The following is a 16534-nucleotide window of genomic DNA, read 5'->3' as shown; positions in this document are numbered from 1 at the left end:
TTCGGCTCAGGCTTTATGTTTTCCAACATCTTCAGACCAAGACAGATTCTCGAATTGGTAGAGAAGGGAGTCAGCTGAATCAGCATCCACCGCGAAACTCCAACTAATCATTCCCGGGCACTTCCGGTCGCCAGGACAAAGGCATTACAGTCCCTGAGATCGCACTTCCGGATAATTAGAGCTGCGCTTTGGACGCCTGCTTCTCTGAGTCACACCCGCTGACTCCGGTGCCGTGACTGCGCATGCTCCGCGCAGTCATGATGCGGGGCGGGGCAGCAAGTGGGGCGGGGCAGCAAGTGGGGCGGGCGGGGACCCTGACTTGTCTCGCGGTTACTGGGCGGGCGCGAGCGCGCGAGCCTCGGGGGCGGGGCGGGGCGGAGCCTAGTCCGAGTGGGCGCTGCGGGACCCGGCTCGGCGTCACTGTGCTCGCGGGCGTGAGGTCGTCTCAGGTAAGGTCGTTGTCCCGGAAGTGGCTGTGGCTGTGGCCCCTGGGTGTTGTAAGGAGCCTGCCGCGTAGTTGTTAAGGGGCCGCGGCATCACCCCGCTTCCTCCACCTTCCCTGCAGCAGCCATGACGAAAAGCAGAGTTGTCGAAAGGTCGCAAACGGGGGCACTCCATACGACCCCTCCGGGAGACAAGGCAGCGGGGCCGCGGGGTCCCTCGGCGCCAGGCAGCGGAGACCACCTGAAGGGTGAGTAGACCTGGGAACCAGAGCTGGGGCTGGCCCAGAGGCGGGAGTGTGCCGGGAGGGGCTTCGGAGGAGAAAGGACCCCAGCGGGTCCAGGGGATTTGCGGGTGGAAGGGGGGCCTGTTGGCATCTAGGGGCGGGAGCAGAGTGGGGGACCTAGGCTACGGCCTACCACAAGGCCGGACACCTAGTGGGTTCGTAAATGCTTTTTTAGCTGAGTTCAATTAGAAGAAGGAATAACACTGGCTGGTTGACGCTCAGGGAGATTGTAAGGTTGATAATACTGAAGTTAGGCAGAACTGGAAGGAACGTTAGCATTCGTTGCTTTATTTTTATAGATGAGAAGACTGAGGTCCAGAGTGGATATATAACTTGCACAAAGTCAGAAAGCCAGATTAGTGAAGTATTGGCTAAAAGCAAGGATTTAACTACGTCCAGGTGCCGCTTCGAGGTGGCAAGAACACTTGGGTTTGCGTCCCTGCTCTACCACTTAAGACTTTGGACTTGTTATCCTTCAAAAGCTCAGTATCTGAACTGTACAGTGGGGATGGTGATAATATTAATAATAGTAATATCTACTTAAGATTGGTGCGTGGATTACACAAAATAATTCACATAAAGGATTTAGTGTAATGTTTGGCTTATATGAAGTGAAGGCTGAATAAATGTTAGCAATTACTGTTATAGCTAAGATCTCTTATTCTCAAGTTTTTTTTCCACTACGCCATCCTGGCATTTCTCAGGGCCTCAAATATTATTTTAAGAAAAAAAGTGTACCTAGAAACTAAATACTTTGATTTCATCTGGGCGTAGAGTTTTCATTGCTTTTCAGCAGTTGAAGCGATTTAAGCTCCTTAAATGCTTTCAAGGCCCATAAACTTGGAGAGATCCTAACAAATGCCCATTAAGTTGTCTGCAGCTTACTCACACTGATGTGTTCCACCACCAGTGATGGGTAAAGAGAGGATCTTTTAAGAGTGTCTAGCGACATTGTAACTATAGTCATCAGTAAAGTATTATACACTTTAAAAATATATTTATATATGGAGATAATATGTTTAACATTCAGCTGAAATTTTTTTTTTGGCTGTGCCGTGTGGCTCTTAGTTCCCTGACCAGGGATCGAGCCCGTGTCCTGGTAGTGAAAGTGCCGAGTCCTTAACCACCGCCAGGGAATTCCCATCAGCTGAAATTTTTTGAATCAAATTTAAAACATATGAAAAATTTAGAAAACGTCTTGCAGAAAATGGTATTTTATTTTCAAATAATTTAAAATGTCTCCAGTCTAATTTGGGTCTTTTGGCTTTATATATTTGGATATTTTTACACCTTAGAGACAATAGAGCCAAATAACTTCAAAAACCAGAAATGAAGTGTTGTCAAGGTATAAATCCACTCTAAATGACAGTGACCTTCTTTTGATGATGCTGCAACTGAGAATGACAGTAATCTAAGGGCTTCCTGAAAAAGTATTTTCCAGATAGGAAAATACTTAAGAAGTATTTTCCATGTTGTCCAGATAGGACATCCCTAAAGATTGTCATTTGGTTTGGGATAGCAGTCAGTTATTTTATTATTATTATTATTTTTTAACCTTAAGCTGTTAAGAAAATAAGACCTTGAAACTGCCAAAGTGCTTTTTTTTTTTTTTTTTTGCGGTTCGCGGGCCTCTCACTGTCGTGGCCCTTCCCGTTGCGGAGCACAGGCTCCAGACGTGCAGGCTCAGCGGCCATGGCTCAGGGGCCCAGCCGCTTCACGGCATGTGGGAGTCTCCCGGACCAGGGCACGAACCCGCGTCCCCCGCATCGGCAGGCGGACTCCCAACCACCGCGCCACCAGGGAAGCCCGGCCAAAGTGCTTTTACAATTGTTTATTGTATTTTAACATTTGAACAACACATTCAACAAAGTTATTTTTGTGATGCTGTCAAATGACTTCTGTGGACTACAAATCTATAGGAAGACAGAGGGAAGAGATGTGAAGGCACTCCTTCATAGAAAAGTAGGGTTTGGGTTAGTAGAGAGAACAGAAAAGGATTCTGGGTGGGGGAAACATTAGGCTTGAAGGTTAGTTAGTGTGAACCTTTTGTGTGCGTCTATAAAGAGATAAACTTGTCAGTAGTATAGGATTTCTTTTTTTTTTTAATTTTTATTCAGAAAAGGAAAGGTTTTAGAGAAAAAATTTTATTAACTCTTGAGAAATACATGGTAATAGAGTGTTTCTATAAATTCCATGTATTTGTATTTTTATTTTTGTTTTTTTGTTTTTTTGTTTTTTTTTTTGCGGTACGCGGGCCTCTCACTGTTGTGGCCTCACCCGTTGCGGAGCACAGGCTCCGGACGCGCAGGCTCAGCGGCCATGGCTCACGGGACCAGCTGCTCCGCGGCACGTGGGATCTTCCCGGACCGGGGCACGAACCCGCGTCCCCTGCATCGGCAGGCGGACTCTCAACCACTGCGCCACCACGGAAGCCCGTATTTGTATTTTTAAATAAATTTTTATTTTTATTAACTGATACATCTACGTAATTTTGACAAATAGTTGTCATTGTGTGTATGTTTGAAATACTTTACACCTCACATGCAGTGTTTGGTACATTTAGTGGATTCCTTGCCTTGACTCTAGTCCGACGTCTGAGTCTTACTGAGGACCGCTGTGATGATTTGAGCAAGGCAATAACACTGAAAGTCTAATTCTTGCATGATTAGAAAGGGTGAGAGACAAGAGGTATTACTACTTGAGAGGCTCTTGACCTACTCTGTGTGCAAGGGTACCTGGACCAGGTGTTTTATTTTCTTTTGTTGTTTGCCCTGGCTGATCTTTTTACTCGCAAATCATAGAAGTTCCCCATTTTGATTTAAGAGAACTCCTAGGACCATGTTTTCCAATATATAGGTCATACCTTTGTGAGTGGTGTGAAATGAATTTGATGGGTAATCATGAGCCATTTAAAAAAATGGAAGAGAAAATAGCGGAGTTCTTTGCGTGTAGTAGGGGGTAAGTATTCTTTGAATTTTATTTTTCAGTTATATAGATTTTGTGTGTATCAGATCACGATATAAAATACACTACTTATTGTGGAAAGCAGCCAAAAATGTTTGGGAAACACTGTCCTGAAGTTGGTTTTACAGCTCTTAGGAGACAGTATTGTTCAAAATTGGATAATAAATCCCTCTCAGATGCCTGTTCTAGGTTCTGCCTTGCTAATGTGGTTCAACAAATATCCTTTGAGCGTCTGCTATGAGCTAGGTACTGGCTTAGAGGAAGAAGAAAGCTCTGATTACTGATAACTGGGAACTAAGACTAAAATTGGCATTTGGACATCAACCAAGGTATTAGTATGATGTGTTGATGTCAGTCTCAACCCAAATATTATATATCAGGATTCTTTTGCTTGTAATCAGTAGAAAACACAATCGAAAGCTTTGCTAAAAGGAGGTTTATTGGTTCATATAACCAGAAAGTTGAGAGATTAAGTGGGATTCACTGGCTTCAGTCTGGGACCAGTGGCTCAGTGATATCATCAGGATCAGATTTCTTTCATATCTTGTTTTGCTTACCTGATATCAGCTTTACTTTAAGGTTGATTCCTCTTGAAGGTCCAGGTAAGCTAAATGCTTCCTTGATAATTTTGAGAATCTTTTTCTAAGTATTAGCAATACAAATTTAGATATTAACTCTGATTAGATTGCCTCAGATCAAATGAACCTATCACTGTTGTCAGAGGATAAGAATAACCTAATTGGCTCCGCCTGATTCATGTTCAACACCTAAAAAAAGGGAGTAGAAATGAGACTAAGTCAGTTTTCCCATTGACGTGGATTTCTGTGATGGGTCACTCATGATTCTTCTCTACTTGTGCTCAACCATCTTGGTGTAGGAATGAAGAAAGTGAGCTTGAAACACTGATTTTGGGTTAGATTAGCTGTAAGGAAAGAGTGAGGATTGTAATCAGAGGTGCTGCTGGATATACCATGGAGTCCAGGCTGGGCATAGAAGGAAGAGAAGTGAGGAGCCCAACAGAGGGAGAAAATGGAGGTGTTAAGTTCATGAAAGAATAAAGACGATCAAGGAATGGCATGTTGGAATTTAAAATATCCAAGATAGAGCAGGTAGTGTAAGAACTTAGTGTACCACTGGAAGTGGGTGGCTAAAGTTGAATAGAAATGAAAGTCTAAGAATTTTGAGGCTGGATGAATCATCTAAATAGATGTATCTTTTAGGATTATGAAAAGTTTGCTTGAAGCTTGGCTTAGTCTTCACTGAATAGGGGAAGTGCCTGAAAGTGGTTGATGATAGTGAGTGAGGCTGTGTGGGTTGAATGGTAGCAGAGATGCAGGGCATAAACATCAGAGAATGAGTATCTTTATACAAGATAGGTAGTGCTCTTTCTTCTGCTGCCTGCAAACATGCTTTCTCTCTGTGTGTTTTTTTAATGGTTAATTCTTTATATTTTATAAAAAAGTTATTTTAGCTGTTTAAATTTATACTTGATGATACTACCATTTTTGATTATTAATATATAATTTAAAAATTTTTTATTTATTATTTATTATTTTTTTTGTGTGTGCGGTACGCGGGCCTCTCACTGTTGTGGCCTCTCCTGTTGCGGAGCACAGGCTCCGGACGCCCAGGCTCAGCGGCCATGACTCACCGGCCCAGCCACTCCGCGGCATGTGGGATCTTCCCAGACCGGGGCACGAACCCATGTCCCCTGCATCGGCAGGCGGACTCTCAACCACTGCGCCACCAGGGAAGCCCTAAAAATTTTTAAGCTCTTGAGATAAAATTTACTTCCAAAAATATTACAATAGATTCTTGTAACCATAAAAAACTTGTTAGAGGGAATTCCCTGGTGGTCCAGTGGTTAAAAATCTGCCTTCCAATGCAAGGGACGTGGGTTCAATCCCTGGTCGGGGAACTAAGATCCCACATGCTGTGGGGCAACTAAGCCTGTGTGCTGCAACTACTGAGCCCGGGCACCCTGGAGCCTGCGCAGTGCAACTACTGAGCCCACGTGCTCTGGAGCCCACACGCCACAACTAGAGAGAAGCCCACTTGCTGCAACTAGAGAAGCTCGCGCACCACACAAGATCCCACGTGCTGCAACAAAGAGCCTGCGTGCCACAACTAAGACCCCATGCAGCCAAATAAATTTTAAAAAAAAGAACTCTGAAAAACTTGTTAGAGTTCCTGTAAACTGTGTCCTCAGGGGAGATGGGTCTTTTGCTTCCTCCATGGTAGGATTCTGTAGGTCTAGAACTAGTGGACTAGATGACCAGTAAGAATGATTCCTAAAATCTTGTAGATATAAAGATTTTGCTTTTCAAAAGGTATTGATATGAAAGTTATAAGAGAAATAGAGAGCTACTACAGGGGCATTAAGGTTAAGTTTTGATTTTTCAGGATAGATATATGCATATTAGAAGTTAGAGAAGAGTTGCTTGTTAGCGGGAAGAATTGAAGATATTCAGTGAACGGAGATGCGATAATTCTGAGAGCAAGATCTGCAAGGAAGTGTGTTGGCATTTGATGCAAAAATAAGGGGAAAGAGGGAAGTGGAGATAATTTGGTGAACAGATCTTGAGGTAGAGATTGGGAAGCTCTCTAAAGTGTGGAGACAGCCTCATTGGTTGGGACTAGGGGGAAGTAGAATTAAAGGCTTGAAGAGACTTGAAATAGCCCTTTTGGAGGGTACTGTAAAAGGATCATAGTTTGCCAGTGATAACCTTAATTGACGATAGAAAAGCAGGAAGCATATGAACTTGTAAGCCAAGAGAGCACAATGATCTTTCTCTAGCTGTACCTTTGGCCTGGGAGGAGGTTGGAAAACAGATAATGGAATAAATGAGAATGGGAATTAGTATGATGGAAGATTTGGAGGTTAATGAATGTATAAAGCACTGTTGTGGGTGGCTCTAAATGCTAAATAACATGTGTCTAATGCAACCAGAAGGAGGATGCACATTATAAATGTGTATGTTACACGTTCAGATGTTGAATCATTAAAGCAAGGTTTATAACCTTTCTTTTTTTTTTTTGGCTGCACCTTGGACTTGTGGGATCTTAGTTCCCTGACCAGGGATCGAACCTGGGCCCCCAGCAATGGAAGTGTGGAGTCCTAACCACTGGACAGCCAGGGAATTCCCAAGTTTATAACTTTTATCTCTGTTCAGAACTAAATGAATTACGTGCTAGTCTCTAGATTTATTAGAACTATACTCAGAAAGAATTGTGGAATCATAATAGGGAACACTCCCTATTTCCAAGTTTGTGTGAAAGAATGGAGAGCTTCAAAATTGACTTTTATTTTTAATAGTTTTATTGCATTATTAGCTGTTTTCTTGTGTTTACATTGTGCTGAGTACAATACTTGAAAAAGTTTTCCTTTCAGAGAGTGAAAAAAATATGTATCGAGTTAAACTTGGAGGTTAATTTTGTTCAACAAATGTCTATATATTTCATCATCCAACTGTAAGGCAACAAGTAGCAATCAGAGAGATGTGTACTCAAGGAAGGCTTAGGGTGGTGTTCCGTAGTCCAGTTAAGTCCACACCTTTCTCCTCTCCGATCCCTTACTTAGAACTTGTGAATTAATGATGGGAAGAAAAATATTGTAGTTACATTTTAGAGTTGCAATGTAAAATGTCTTGTTTAATTTTTAATTTAAGAGGACTGTTACCTACTGAAGTATTTATTTAAATTTTTTTAATTGGAGTATAATTGCCTTACAATGTTGTGTTAGTTTCTGCTGTACAATGAAGTGAATCAGCTATATGTATACATATATCCCCTCCCTCTTGGACCCCGCCACTTCCCACCCATCTAGGTCATCACAGAGCACCTCGCTGAGCTCCCTGTGCTTTATAGCAGGTTCCCACTAGCTATCCATTTTACAGATGGTAGTGTATTTATGTCAGACCTAATCTCCCAATTCATCCCACCCTCCCCTTCCCCGCCTGTGTCCACACGTCTGTTCTCTACATCTGCATTTCTATTCCCGCCCTGCAAATAGGTTCATCTGTACTGTTTTTCTAGATTCCACATATATGCGTTAATATACAATATTTGTTTTTCTCTTTCTGACTTAGTTCACTCTGTATGACAGACTCTAGGTCCATCCACATCTCTACAAAGACCCAATTTCATTTCTTTTTATGGCTGAGTAATATTCCATTATATATATGTACCACATCTTCTTTATCCATTCATCTGTCGATGGACATTTAGGTTGTTTCCATGTCCTGGCTATTGTAAATAGTGCTGCAGTGAACATTGGGGCACATGTAGCTTCTTGAATTATGGTTTTCTCAGGGTATATGCCCAGTAGTGGGATTGCTGGGTCATATGGTAGTTCTATTTTTAGTTTTTTAAGGAACCTCCATACTGTTTTCCATAGTGGCTGTATCCATTTACATTCCCACTAACAGTGTAGGAGGGTTCCCTTTTCTCCACACCCTCTCCAGCATTTATTGTTTGTAGATTTTTTGATGATGGCCATTCTGACTGGTGTGAGGCGATAACCTCATTGTAGCTTTGATTTGCATTTCTCTAATAATTAGTGATGTTGAGCATCTTTTCATGTTGCCTCTTGGCCATCTGTATGTCTTTGGTGAAATGTCTATTTAGGTCTTCTGCCCATTTTTGGATTGGGTTGTTTGTTTTTTTGATATTGAGCTGCATGAGCTGTTTGTGTATTTTGGGATTAATCCTTTGTTGATTCATTTGCAAATATTTTCTCCTATTCTGAGGGTTGTCTTTTCATCTTGCTTATGGTTTCCTTTGCTGTACAAAAGCTTTTAACTTTAATTAGGTCCTACTTGCTTATTTTTGCTTTTATTTTCACTACTCGAGGAGGTGGGTCATAGAAGATCTTGCTGTGATTTATGTCAGAGTGGTTTTCCTCTAAGAGTTTTATAATGTACAGTCCTACATTTAGGTCTTTAATCCATTTTGAGTTTACTTTTGTGTATGGTGTTAGGTAGTGTTCTAATTTCATTTTTTTACATGTAGTTGTCCAGTTTTCCCTGCACCACTAATTGAAGAGGCTGCCTTTTCTCCATTTTATATTGTTGGCTCCTTTATCAAAGATAAGGTGATCATATGTGCATGGGTTTATCTCTGGGCTTTCTATCCTGTTCCATTGATCTATATTTCTGTTTTTTGTGCCAGTACCATACTTTCTTGATTACTGTAGCTTTGTAGTAGAGTCTGAAGTTGAGGAGCCTGATTCTTCCAGCTCCATTTTTCTTTCTCAAGATTGCGTTGGTTATTTGGGGTCTTTTGTGTTTCCATACAAATTGTAACATTTTTTTGTTCTAATTCAGTGAAAAATGCCATTGATAATTTGATAGGGATTGCACTGAACCTATAGCCTGCTTTGGGTAGTATAGTCATTTTCACAGTATTGATTCTAACAATCCAGGAGCGTGGTATATCTCTCCATCTGTTTGTGTCATCTTTGATTTTTTTCATCAGTGTTTTATAGTTTTCTGAGTACAGGTCTTTTGCTTCCTTAGGTAGGTTTATTCCTAGGTATTTTATTCTTTTTGTTGCAATGGTGAATGGGATTGTTTCCTTAATTTCTCATTCTGATCTTTCGTTGTTAGTGTATAGGAATGCCAGAGATTTCTGTGTGTTAATTTTGTATCCTGCAACCTTACCAAATTCATTGATTAGTTCTAGTAGTTTTCTGGTGGCATCTTTAGGATTCTCTATGTATAGTATCATGTCATCTGCAAACAGTGACAGTTTTACTTCTTCTTTTCTAACTTGTATTCCTTTTATTTCTTTTTTCTCCTCTGATTGCTGTAGCTAGGACTTCCAATACTATGTTGAGTAATAGTGGTGAGAGTGGACATCCTTGTCTTGATCCTGATCTTAGAGGAAATACTTTAAGTTTTTGACCATTGAGAATGATGTTTGCTGTGGGTTTGTCGTATATGGCCTTTATTATGTTGAGGTAGGTTCCCTGTATGCCCACTTTCTGGAGAGTTTTTACCATAAATGGGTGTTGAATTTTGTCAAAAGTTTTTTCTGCATCTATTGAGATGATCATATAGTTTTTATTCTTTAATTTGTTAATATGGTGTATCACATTGATTTGCATATATTGAAGAATCCTTGCATCCCTGGGATAAATACCACTTAATCATGGTGTATGATCTTTTTATTTTATTTTTTTTTATTTTTTTGCGGTACGCAGGCCTCTCACTGTTGTGGCCTCTCCTGTTGCAGAGCACAGGCTCTGGATGCGCAGGCTCAGCGGCCATGGCTCACGGGCCCAGCCGCTCCGCGGCATATGGGATCCTCCCAGACCGGGGCACGAACCCGTATCCCCTGCATCAGCAGGCGGACTCTCAACCACTGCGCCACCAGGGAGGCCCTGTATGATCTTTTTAATGTGTTGTTGGATTCTGTTTGCTAGTATTTTGTTGAGCATTTTTGTGTCTATTTTCATAAGTGATATTGGCCTGTACTTTTCTTTTTTTGTGATATCTTTGCCTGCTTTTGGTACCAGGGTGATGGTGGCCTTGTTGAATGAGTTTGGGAGTGTTCCTTCCTCTGCAATTTTTTAGAAGAGCTTGAGAAGGATAGGTGTTAGCTCTTCTCTAAATGTTTGATAGAATTCGCCTGTGAAGTCATGTGGTCCTGGACTTTTGTTTGTTGGAAGATTTGTAATTACGGTTTCAATTTCATTACTTGTGATAGGTCTGTTTATATTTTCTAATTCTTCCTGGTTCAGTCTTGGAAAGTTGTATCTTTCCAAGAATTTGTCCATATCTTCCAGGTTGTCCATTTTATTGGCATAAGGTTGCTTGTAGTAGTCTCTTATGATCCTTTGTATTGCTGCAGTGTCAGTTGTAATTTCTCCTTTTTCATTTCTAATTTTTTCAATTTTTATTTTTAAAAATATTTATTTATTTATTTGTGTCAGGTCTTAGTTGTGGCATACTGGATCTTTGTTGCAGCATGCAGGATCTTTTGTTGCAGCCTGCGGGCTCTTTGTTGTGGCGCATGGGCTTCTCTAGGTGCAGCACATGGGCTTCTCTCTATTTGCAGCACGTGGGGTCTCTAGTTGTGGTGTGCAGACTCAGTAGTTGCGGCACGTGGGCTTATTTGCCATGCAGCATGTGGGATCTTAGTTCCCTGACCAGGGATCGAACCCTGCATTGGAAGGCAGATTCTTAACAACTGCACCACCAGGCAAGTCTCTCATTTCAATTTTATTGATTTGAGTCCCCTCCCTTTTTTCTTGGTAAGTCTGGCTAAAGGTTTATCAATTTTGTTTACCTTCTCAAAGAACTAACTTAGTTTTATTCATCATTGCTAATGTTTTCTTCATTTCTATTTCATTTATTTCTGCTCTGATCTTTATGATTTCTTTTCTTCTACTAACTTTGGGTTTTCTTTGTTCTTCTTTTTCTAGTTGCTTTAGGTGTGAGGTTAGATTGTTTGAGATTTTTCTTGTTTCTTGAGGTGAGATTGAATTGCTATAAACTTCCCTCTTAGAACTGCTTTTGCTGCATCCCATAGGTTTGGGTTGTCGTGTTTTCGTTGTCATTCGTTTCTGTGTATTTTTTAATTTCCTCTTTGATTTCTTCAGTGATCTCTTGGTTATTTAGCAGCGCACTGTTTAGCCTCCATGTATTTGTGTTTTTTACAGTTTTTTCCCTGTAATTGATTTCTAATCTCATAGCGTTGTGGTCAGAAAAGATGTTTGATACGATTTCAATTCTTCAATTTTCTGAGGCTTGATTTGTGACCCAAGATGTGATCTATCCTGGAGAACGTTCCATGTGCACTTGAGAAGAAAGTGTTTTCAACTGCTTTCAGGTGGAATATCCTATAAATACCAATTAAATCTATCTGGTCTATTGTGTCATTTAAAGCTTGTGTTTCCTTATTTATTTTCTGTATGGACGATCAGTCCATTGGTGTAATTAAAGTCCCCCACTATTATTGTGTTACTGTCGATTTCCCCTTTTATGGCTATTAGCATTTGCCTTGTGTATTGAGGTGCTCCTATGTTGGGTACATAAATATTTATAATTGTTATATCTTCTTCTTGGATTGATCCCTTGATCATTATGTAGTGTCCTTCCCTATCCCTTGTAACAGTCTTTATTTTAAAATCTATTTTATCTGATATGAGTATTGCTACTCCAGCTTTCTTTTTTTTTTTTTTTTTTTTTTGCGGTACGCGGGCCTCACTGTTGTGGCCTCTCCCATTGCGGAGCACAGGCTCCGGATGTGCAGGCTCAGCGGCCATGGCTCACGGGCCTAGCCGCTCCGCGGCATGTGGGATCTTCCCGGACTGGGGCATGAACCCGTGTCCCCTGCATCGGCAGGTGGACTCTCAACCACTGGGCCACCAGGGAAGCCCTCCAGCTTTCTTTTGATTTCAGTTTGCAATGCATATCTTTTTCCATTTCCTCACTTTCAGTCTGTATGTGTCCCTAGGTCTGAAGTGGGTCTCTTGTAGACAGCATATATATGGGCCTTGTTTTTGTATCCATTCAGCTAGTCTGTGTCTTTTGGTTGGAGCATTTAATCCATTTACGTTCAAGGTAGTTACAATTTTGTAATTGTTTTGGGTTTGTTTCTGTGGGTCTTTTTCTTTCCTTGTGTTTCTGCCTAGAGAAGTTCCTTTAACATTTGTTGTAGAGATGGTTTGGTGGTGCTGAATTCTCTTAATGTTTACTTGTCTGTGAAACTTTTGATTTCTCTGTTAAATCTGAATGAGATCCTTGCTGGGTACAGTAATCTTAATTGTAGGTTTTTCCCTTTCAACATTTTAAATATATCCTGCCTCTTCCTTCTGGCCTGCAGAGTTTCTGCTGAAAAATCTGCTGATAACCTTATGGGAATTCCCTTGTATGTTATTTGTTGCTTTTCCCTTGCTGCTTTTAATATTTTTTCTTTGAATTTAATTTTTGTTAATTTGATTAATATGTGTCTTGGTGTGTTTCTCCTAGGGTTTATCCTGTATGGGAGTCTCTGCGTTTCCTGGACTTGGGTGGCTATTTCCTTTCCCATGTTAGGGAAGTTTTCAACTATGATCTCTTCAAATATTTTCTCATACCCGTTCTCTTTTTCTTCATCTTCAGGGACCCCTGTAATGCCAATGTTTGTGCATTTAATGTTGTCCCAGAGGTCTCTGCGACTGTCCTCAATTCTTTTCATTCTTTTTTCTTTATTCTGTTCCTCAGCAATTATTTCTACCAGTCTATCTTCCACGTCACTTATCTGTTCTTCTGCCTCAGTTATTCTGGTATTGATTCTTTCTAGTGTATTTTTCATTTAGTTACTGTGTTGTTCATCACTGCTTGTTTATTCTTTAGTTCTTCTAGGTCTTTGTTAAACATTTCTTGTATTTTCTCGATCCGTGCCTCCATTCTATTTCCGAGATTTTGGATCATCTGTACTATCATTACTCTGAATTCTTTTTCAGGTAGGTTGCATGTTTCCTCTTCATTATTTGGTCTTGTAGGTTTTTGCCTTGTTCCTTTGTTGTAACATATTTTTTTGTCGTCTCATTATTTTTGATGGTTGGGGCTGTGTTCCTGTCTTACTGGTTGTTTGACCTGAGGTTTCCAGCACTGGAGTTTGCAGGCAGCTAGGTAGAGCTGGCTCTTGGTGCGGGGATGAGGACCTCTGTGAGACCTCACTCTGATTAATATTCCCTGGGGTCTGAGGTTCTCTGTTAGGCCAGTGGTTTGGACTCGGTGCTCCCACCACAGGAGCTCAGGCCCAACCCCCAGCCTGTGAACCAGGATCCCGCAAGCCACCTGGTGTGTGGCCAAAAAGAAAAAAGGAGCAGAGCAATAACAAAGAATACAAAATAAATAAAGTTAGAAAGATAAAAAATATACTAGATAAAATACAAATAAAAATGAAACAGCAACACAGTAAAACAGAACCATAATAGCAAAAAGAAAAAAGAATAAAAGCAGGAAAAGGCCTTGGCTGTGGGGGAGGGGCAGACTTAGGCAGGGGCAGGGCCTAGGCTCAGGACTGGAAAAGCCCTGGGGGTTGGGGGGCGGGGCTTAGGTTCAGCACAGCTGGAGGGGGCCTCACAGTGTAGGCTCAGGCCTGGGGGCCCAGCAGGCTTGCTGGGACCCAAGTGGGCAGGGGCAGTACTGGCCGAGTACCTTCTGATCCTCCGAGGTTCCCTCCCTGTCCCCACTGATCTCCTTCCTGTGGGTAAGGGATCACAGTGTGCCCTCGGTGTGCCCCTCCTCGGTGCCCACCTCCCGAGCTGGGGAACCCCTCCCCTCCCCCAGCCACCCCTCGGGGCACTGGTCCCATCTCGCCTCTACTTTTCCTCTCCCCCTCCCTCTCACACCCCCAGGACCCACGCAGATGGAGGGGGCCTCGGAGGGTGGAGGATCAGCCCTGGGACCTCAGCAGGCTCTGGGGCCTGAGTGGGTGGGGGAAATGCTGGCCACATTCCCTTCCAATCCTCTGATCCCCTGACGGCCTCTCCCCATCCCCATTGATCCCCTCCCTGTGAGTGGGCCCCTACGGGCGTGGGAACCCTTCCTCTCCCCCAGGCGCCCCTCATGGGTGCCAGTCCCTCCTGCATCCACTTCTCCTCCCCCCTCGCTCCCCACCATGTCCTACCCGGTCGCTCAGGGGTTCCTCCTGTCCCCTTAGGTGTCCAAAGTCCCCCACCAGCACCTGGTAGGTGCCCTAGTTGTGGGGAGATGCAAACTTAGTGTTCTCCTACTCCACCATCTTGACTCCGCCCACTTGCATATGATTTTTAAGATAACACTAAGATTACCTTGTTGGAGAACACAAACATATTCTCCCATTCTTGGAGTCACAGACAGAACCACCCAAAACATTTGAGGTTCAACTATATTCTGAAGCCCTTGGTGTAAAGAGAAAGTGTAACATTCATCAGTTGCATTAGTGAATCTGTTGGTTCTTTCTCATGACAGTTTGAAGTAATTGCCAGATTACCTCATTTTTCTTAAGAGGCCATCCTGCCTATGCTGTTATCTCCCAATATAGATATATAAAATTGAAAGTCAGTGATAGCATTTAGAGCAATGCCCTTTTTTCCCCTTTGGCTTATCAACAAATCAGTGCTACAAATTCTGGTGTTCTGTTTTTCTGTGCTTCTAAAATGCATATATCCCTGCAAAGAACTATGGCCAGTTAATAAACATCAAATATGGTAGTATTTAAAATTTAATGTTACGATGTTTTGGGCAAAAGTGTGAACAGTTTCTTGGGAGGAAAACCTTTCAGGAAATTATTTACTGGCTTGGAATACTGTCTTCCTCTATATTTATCTTAATTATAATTTTTTTTTTTTTTCAGAGAAAGCCTGTGCAGAAGCTGGGTCAGCAAGAATGTCGCTTCTTATATTGGTGTCCATTTTCTTATCTGCAGCTTTTGTTATGTTTTTGGTATATAAAAATTTTCCTCAGCTTAGTGAGTAAGTATACTGAAAGAAACGGAAAATGTCTAGACATTTATAGAGATTAACGTGCATTGAAAGTTCAACTAATTTAAGGAACAGAACTGACATAATAATTGTATGTCAGCTCTCATGGCTTGTAGCAAGTTCATATTGACACTGTAATTTAAATACTTCTTTCCAAATATGTCTCTTGATTTTCCATGCAAGGTTCTCCTAGTGCTGCTCCTCTAATTAAGGCATCTTTCTAATGGCTATGTTGAAAAACATAGCCACATTAATAAATTTATTGCATATTATTTTTTAATGTTAGTAGTGACCAAGTAAATTTATATTGCAGTCCATAATAGATATTGACCTGCAGTTTGAGAAATACTGATGCTCTTTTTCTCTGCTTTATCCCTTTTTCCATCCCTGTTTTCTCCCTTCCTACTTTTCCGTGTCATCAGTTTTTATCTGCCTCTATTCATCCATTTACTTCCACACCACATCTCTGTCTCCTAGCTCTTTTTCTCTTCCCTGTTTTATAGAAATGACATGGTTTGAATCGGTACTTTTCACTGTCAAATGCACTTTGTAAAAACACTTGTCTATCTAGTATACAGCCACAATTCCATAGCAGAAACCTTGGGAGTGAAACGTATTTCAGAATTTAGAACTTTTCTATTTTGGAAAGATAACATGGAATAAATACTGTATATTATGTAGTATCTCCAGCAGGATCTGGGGCAGCACCCCATAATCAAATACATTAATATTTTTATAGTGAAACCTGTATTATAGAAGACTATGAAAAACTGTATATAAGTGTGGGTTAATTTTTGCTGACAGATTACAAAGAACTTTTGGTTTTCAGAGCTTTTTGAATTTTAGGGAAAAGATTATAGACCTGAAACATACCTTATGAGGATAAAATATCCCTGGGTTATTCAACCACAATAACAACACCCTTGGATAATCATAGATTACATCAGAGACTACTAAAATGTAGTTAGACTTTCAACCAGGGCCAGCTTGGTGTGGTGATGGATAACTGTGAAATGTGATTTCAGGGTATAAGGAAGTTCCTGTTTCCTCTAAATTTCTTTCATTAACACTTTCTTATGCTTGAAATTTTATAGTTAAACTTATTTTTATTTTAATACTTTGATTTCTTACGTGAATGTAAATGCCTTTGGGAGGATAGCATGTTATATTGTTATGTTAATATTAGTATCATTGAATTTTAGATCTTTTATCTTTTTAATCAAAGGAGTAGGAAATAAAGAGCTGACTGAAAGGGGGAAAGAATATAGAGTGTAGATTAAGGTTGTTTTGGATCCCAATCTGCTCTAAGAAATATAACACTTTTATATAATAATATGCTGTTATAAATCTTTTATATTCTGCCTATTTCTTTCTGTGTGTGTATA

At 41.1% G+C, this 16534-nt stretch overlaps 1 protein-coding gene across 1 annotated transcript in view; it reads left to right on the top strand.

Annotated features, from left to right (window-relative positions):
- Positions 1-405: 405 nt before the first annotated feature.
- TMEM41B (transmembrane protein 41B) overlaps positions 406-16534 on the top strand; it is a gene marked incomplete at its 3' end in the record, with an annotated part of 29442 nt that continues 13313 nt past the window's right edge. The window contains exons 1-3 of the mRNA XM_079709558.1: positions 406-449; positions 566-691; positions 15023-15140. Of these exons, the coding sequence (XP_079565684.1) occupies positions 571-691; positions 15023-15140 (239 nt within the window). The 5' untranslated portion in view covers positions 406-449; positions 566-570. The remainder of the gene's footprint in view (positions 450-565; positions 692-15022; positions 15141-16534) is intronic.

The sequence above is a fragment of the Hyperoodon ampullatus genome (genome assembly GCF_949752795.1).
Source record: "Hyperoodon ampullatus genome assembly, chromosome: 7".
In the NCBI taxonomy this organism is placed as follows: Eukaryota; Metazoa; Chordata; class Mammalia; order Artiodactyla; family Ziphiidae; genus Hyperoodon; species Hyperoodon ampullatus.
Note: the sequence above shows the minus strand (reverse complement) of the source record. Positions and strands in the feature narration are given on the sequence as shown.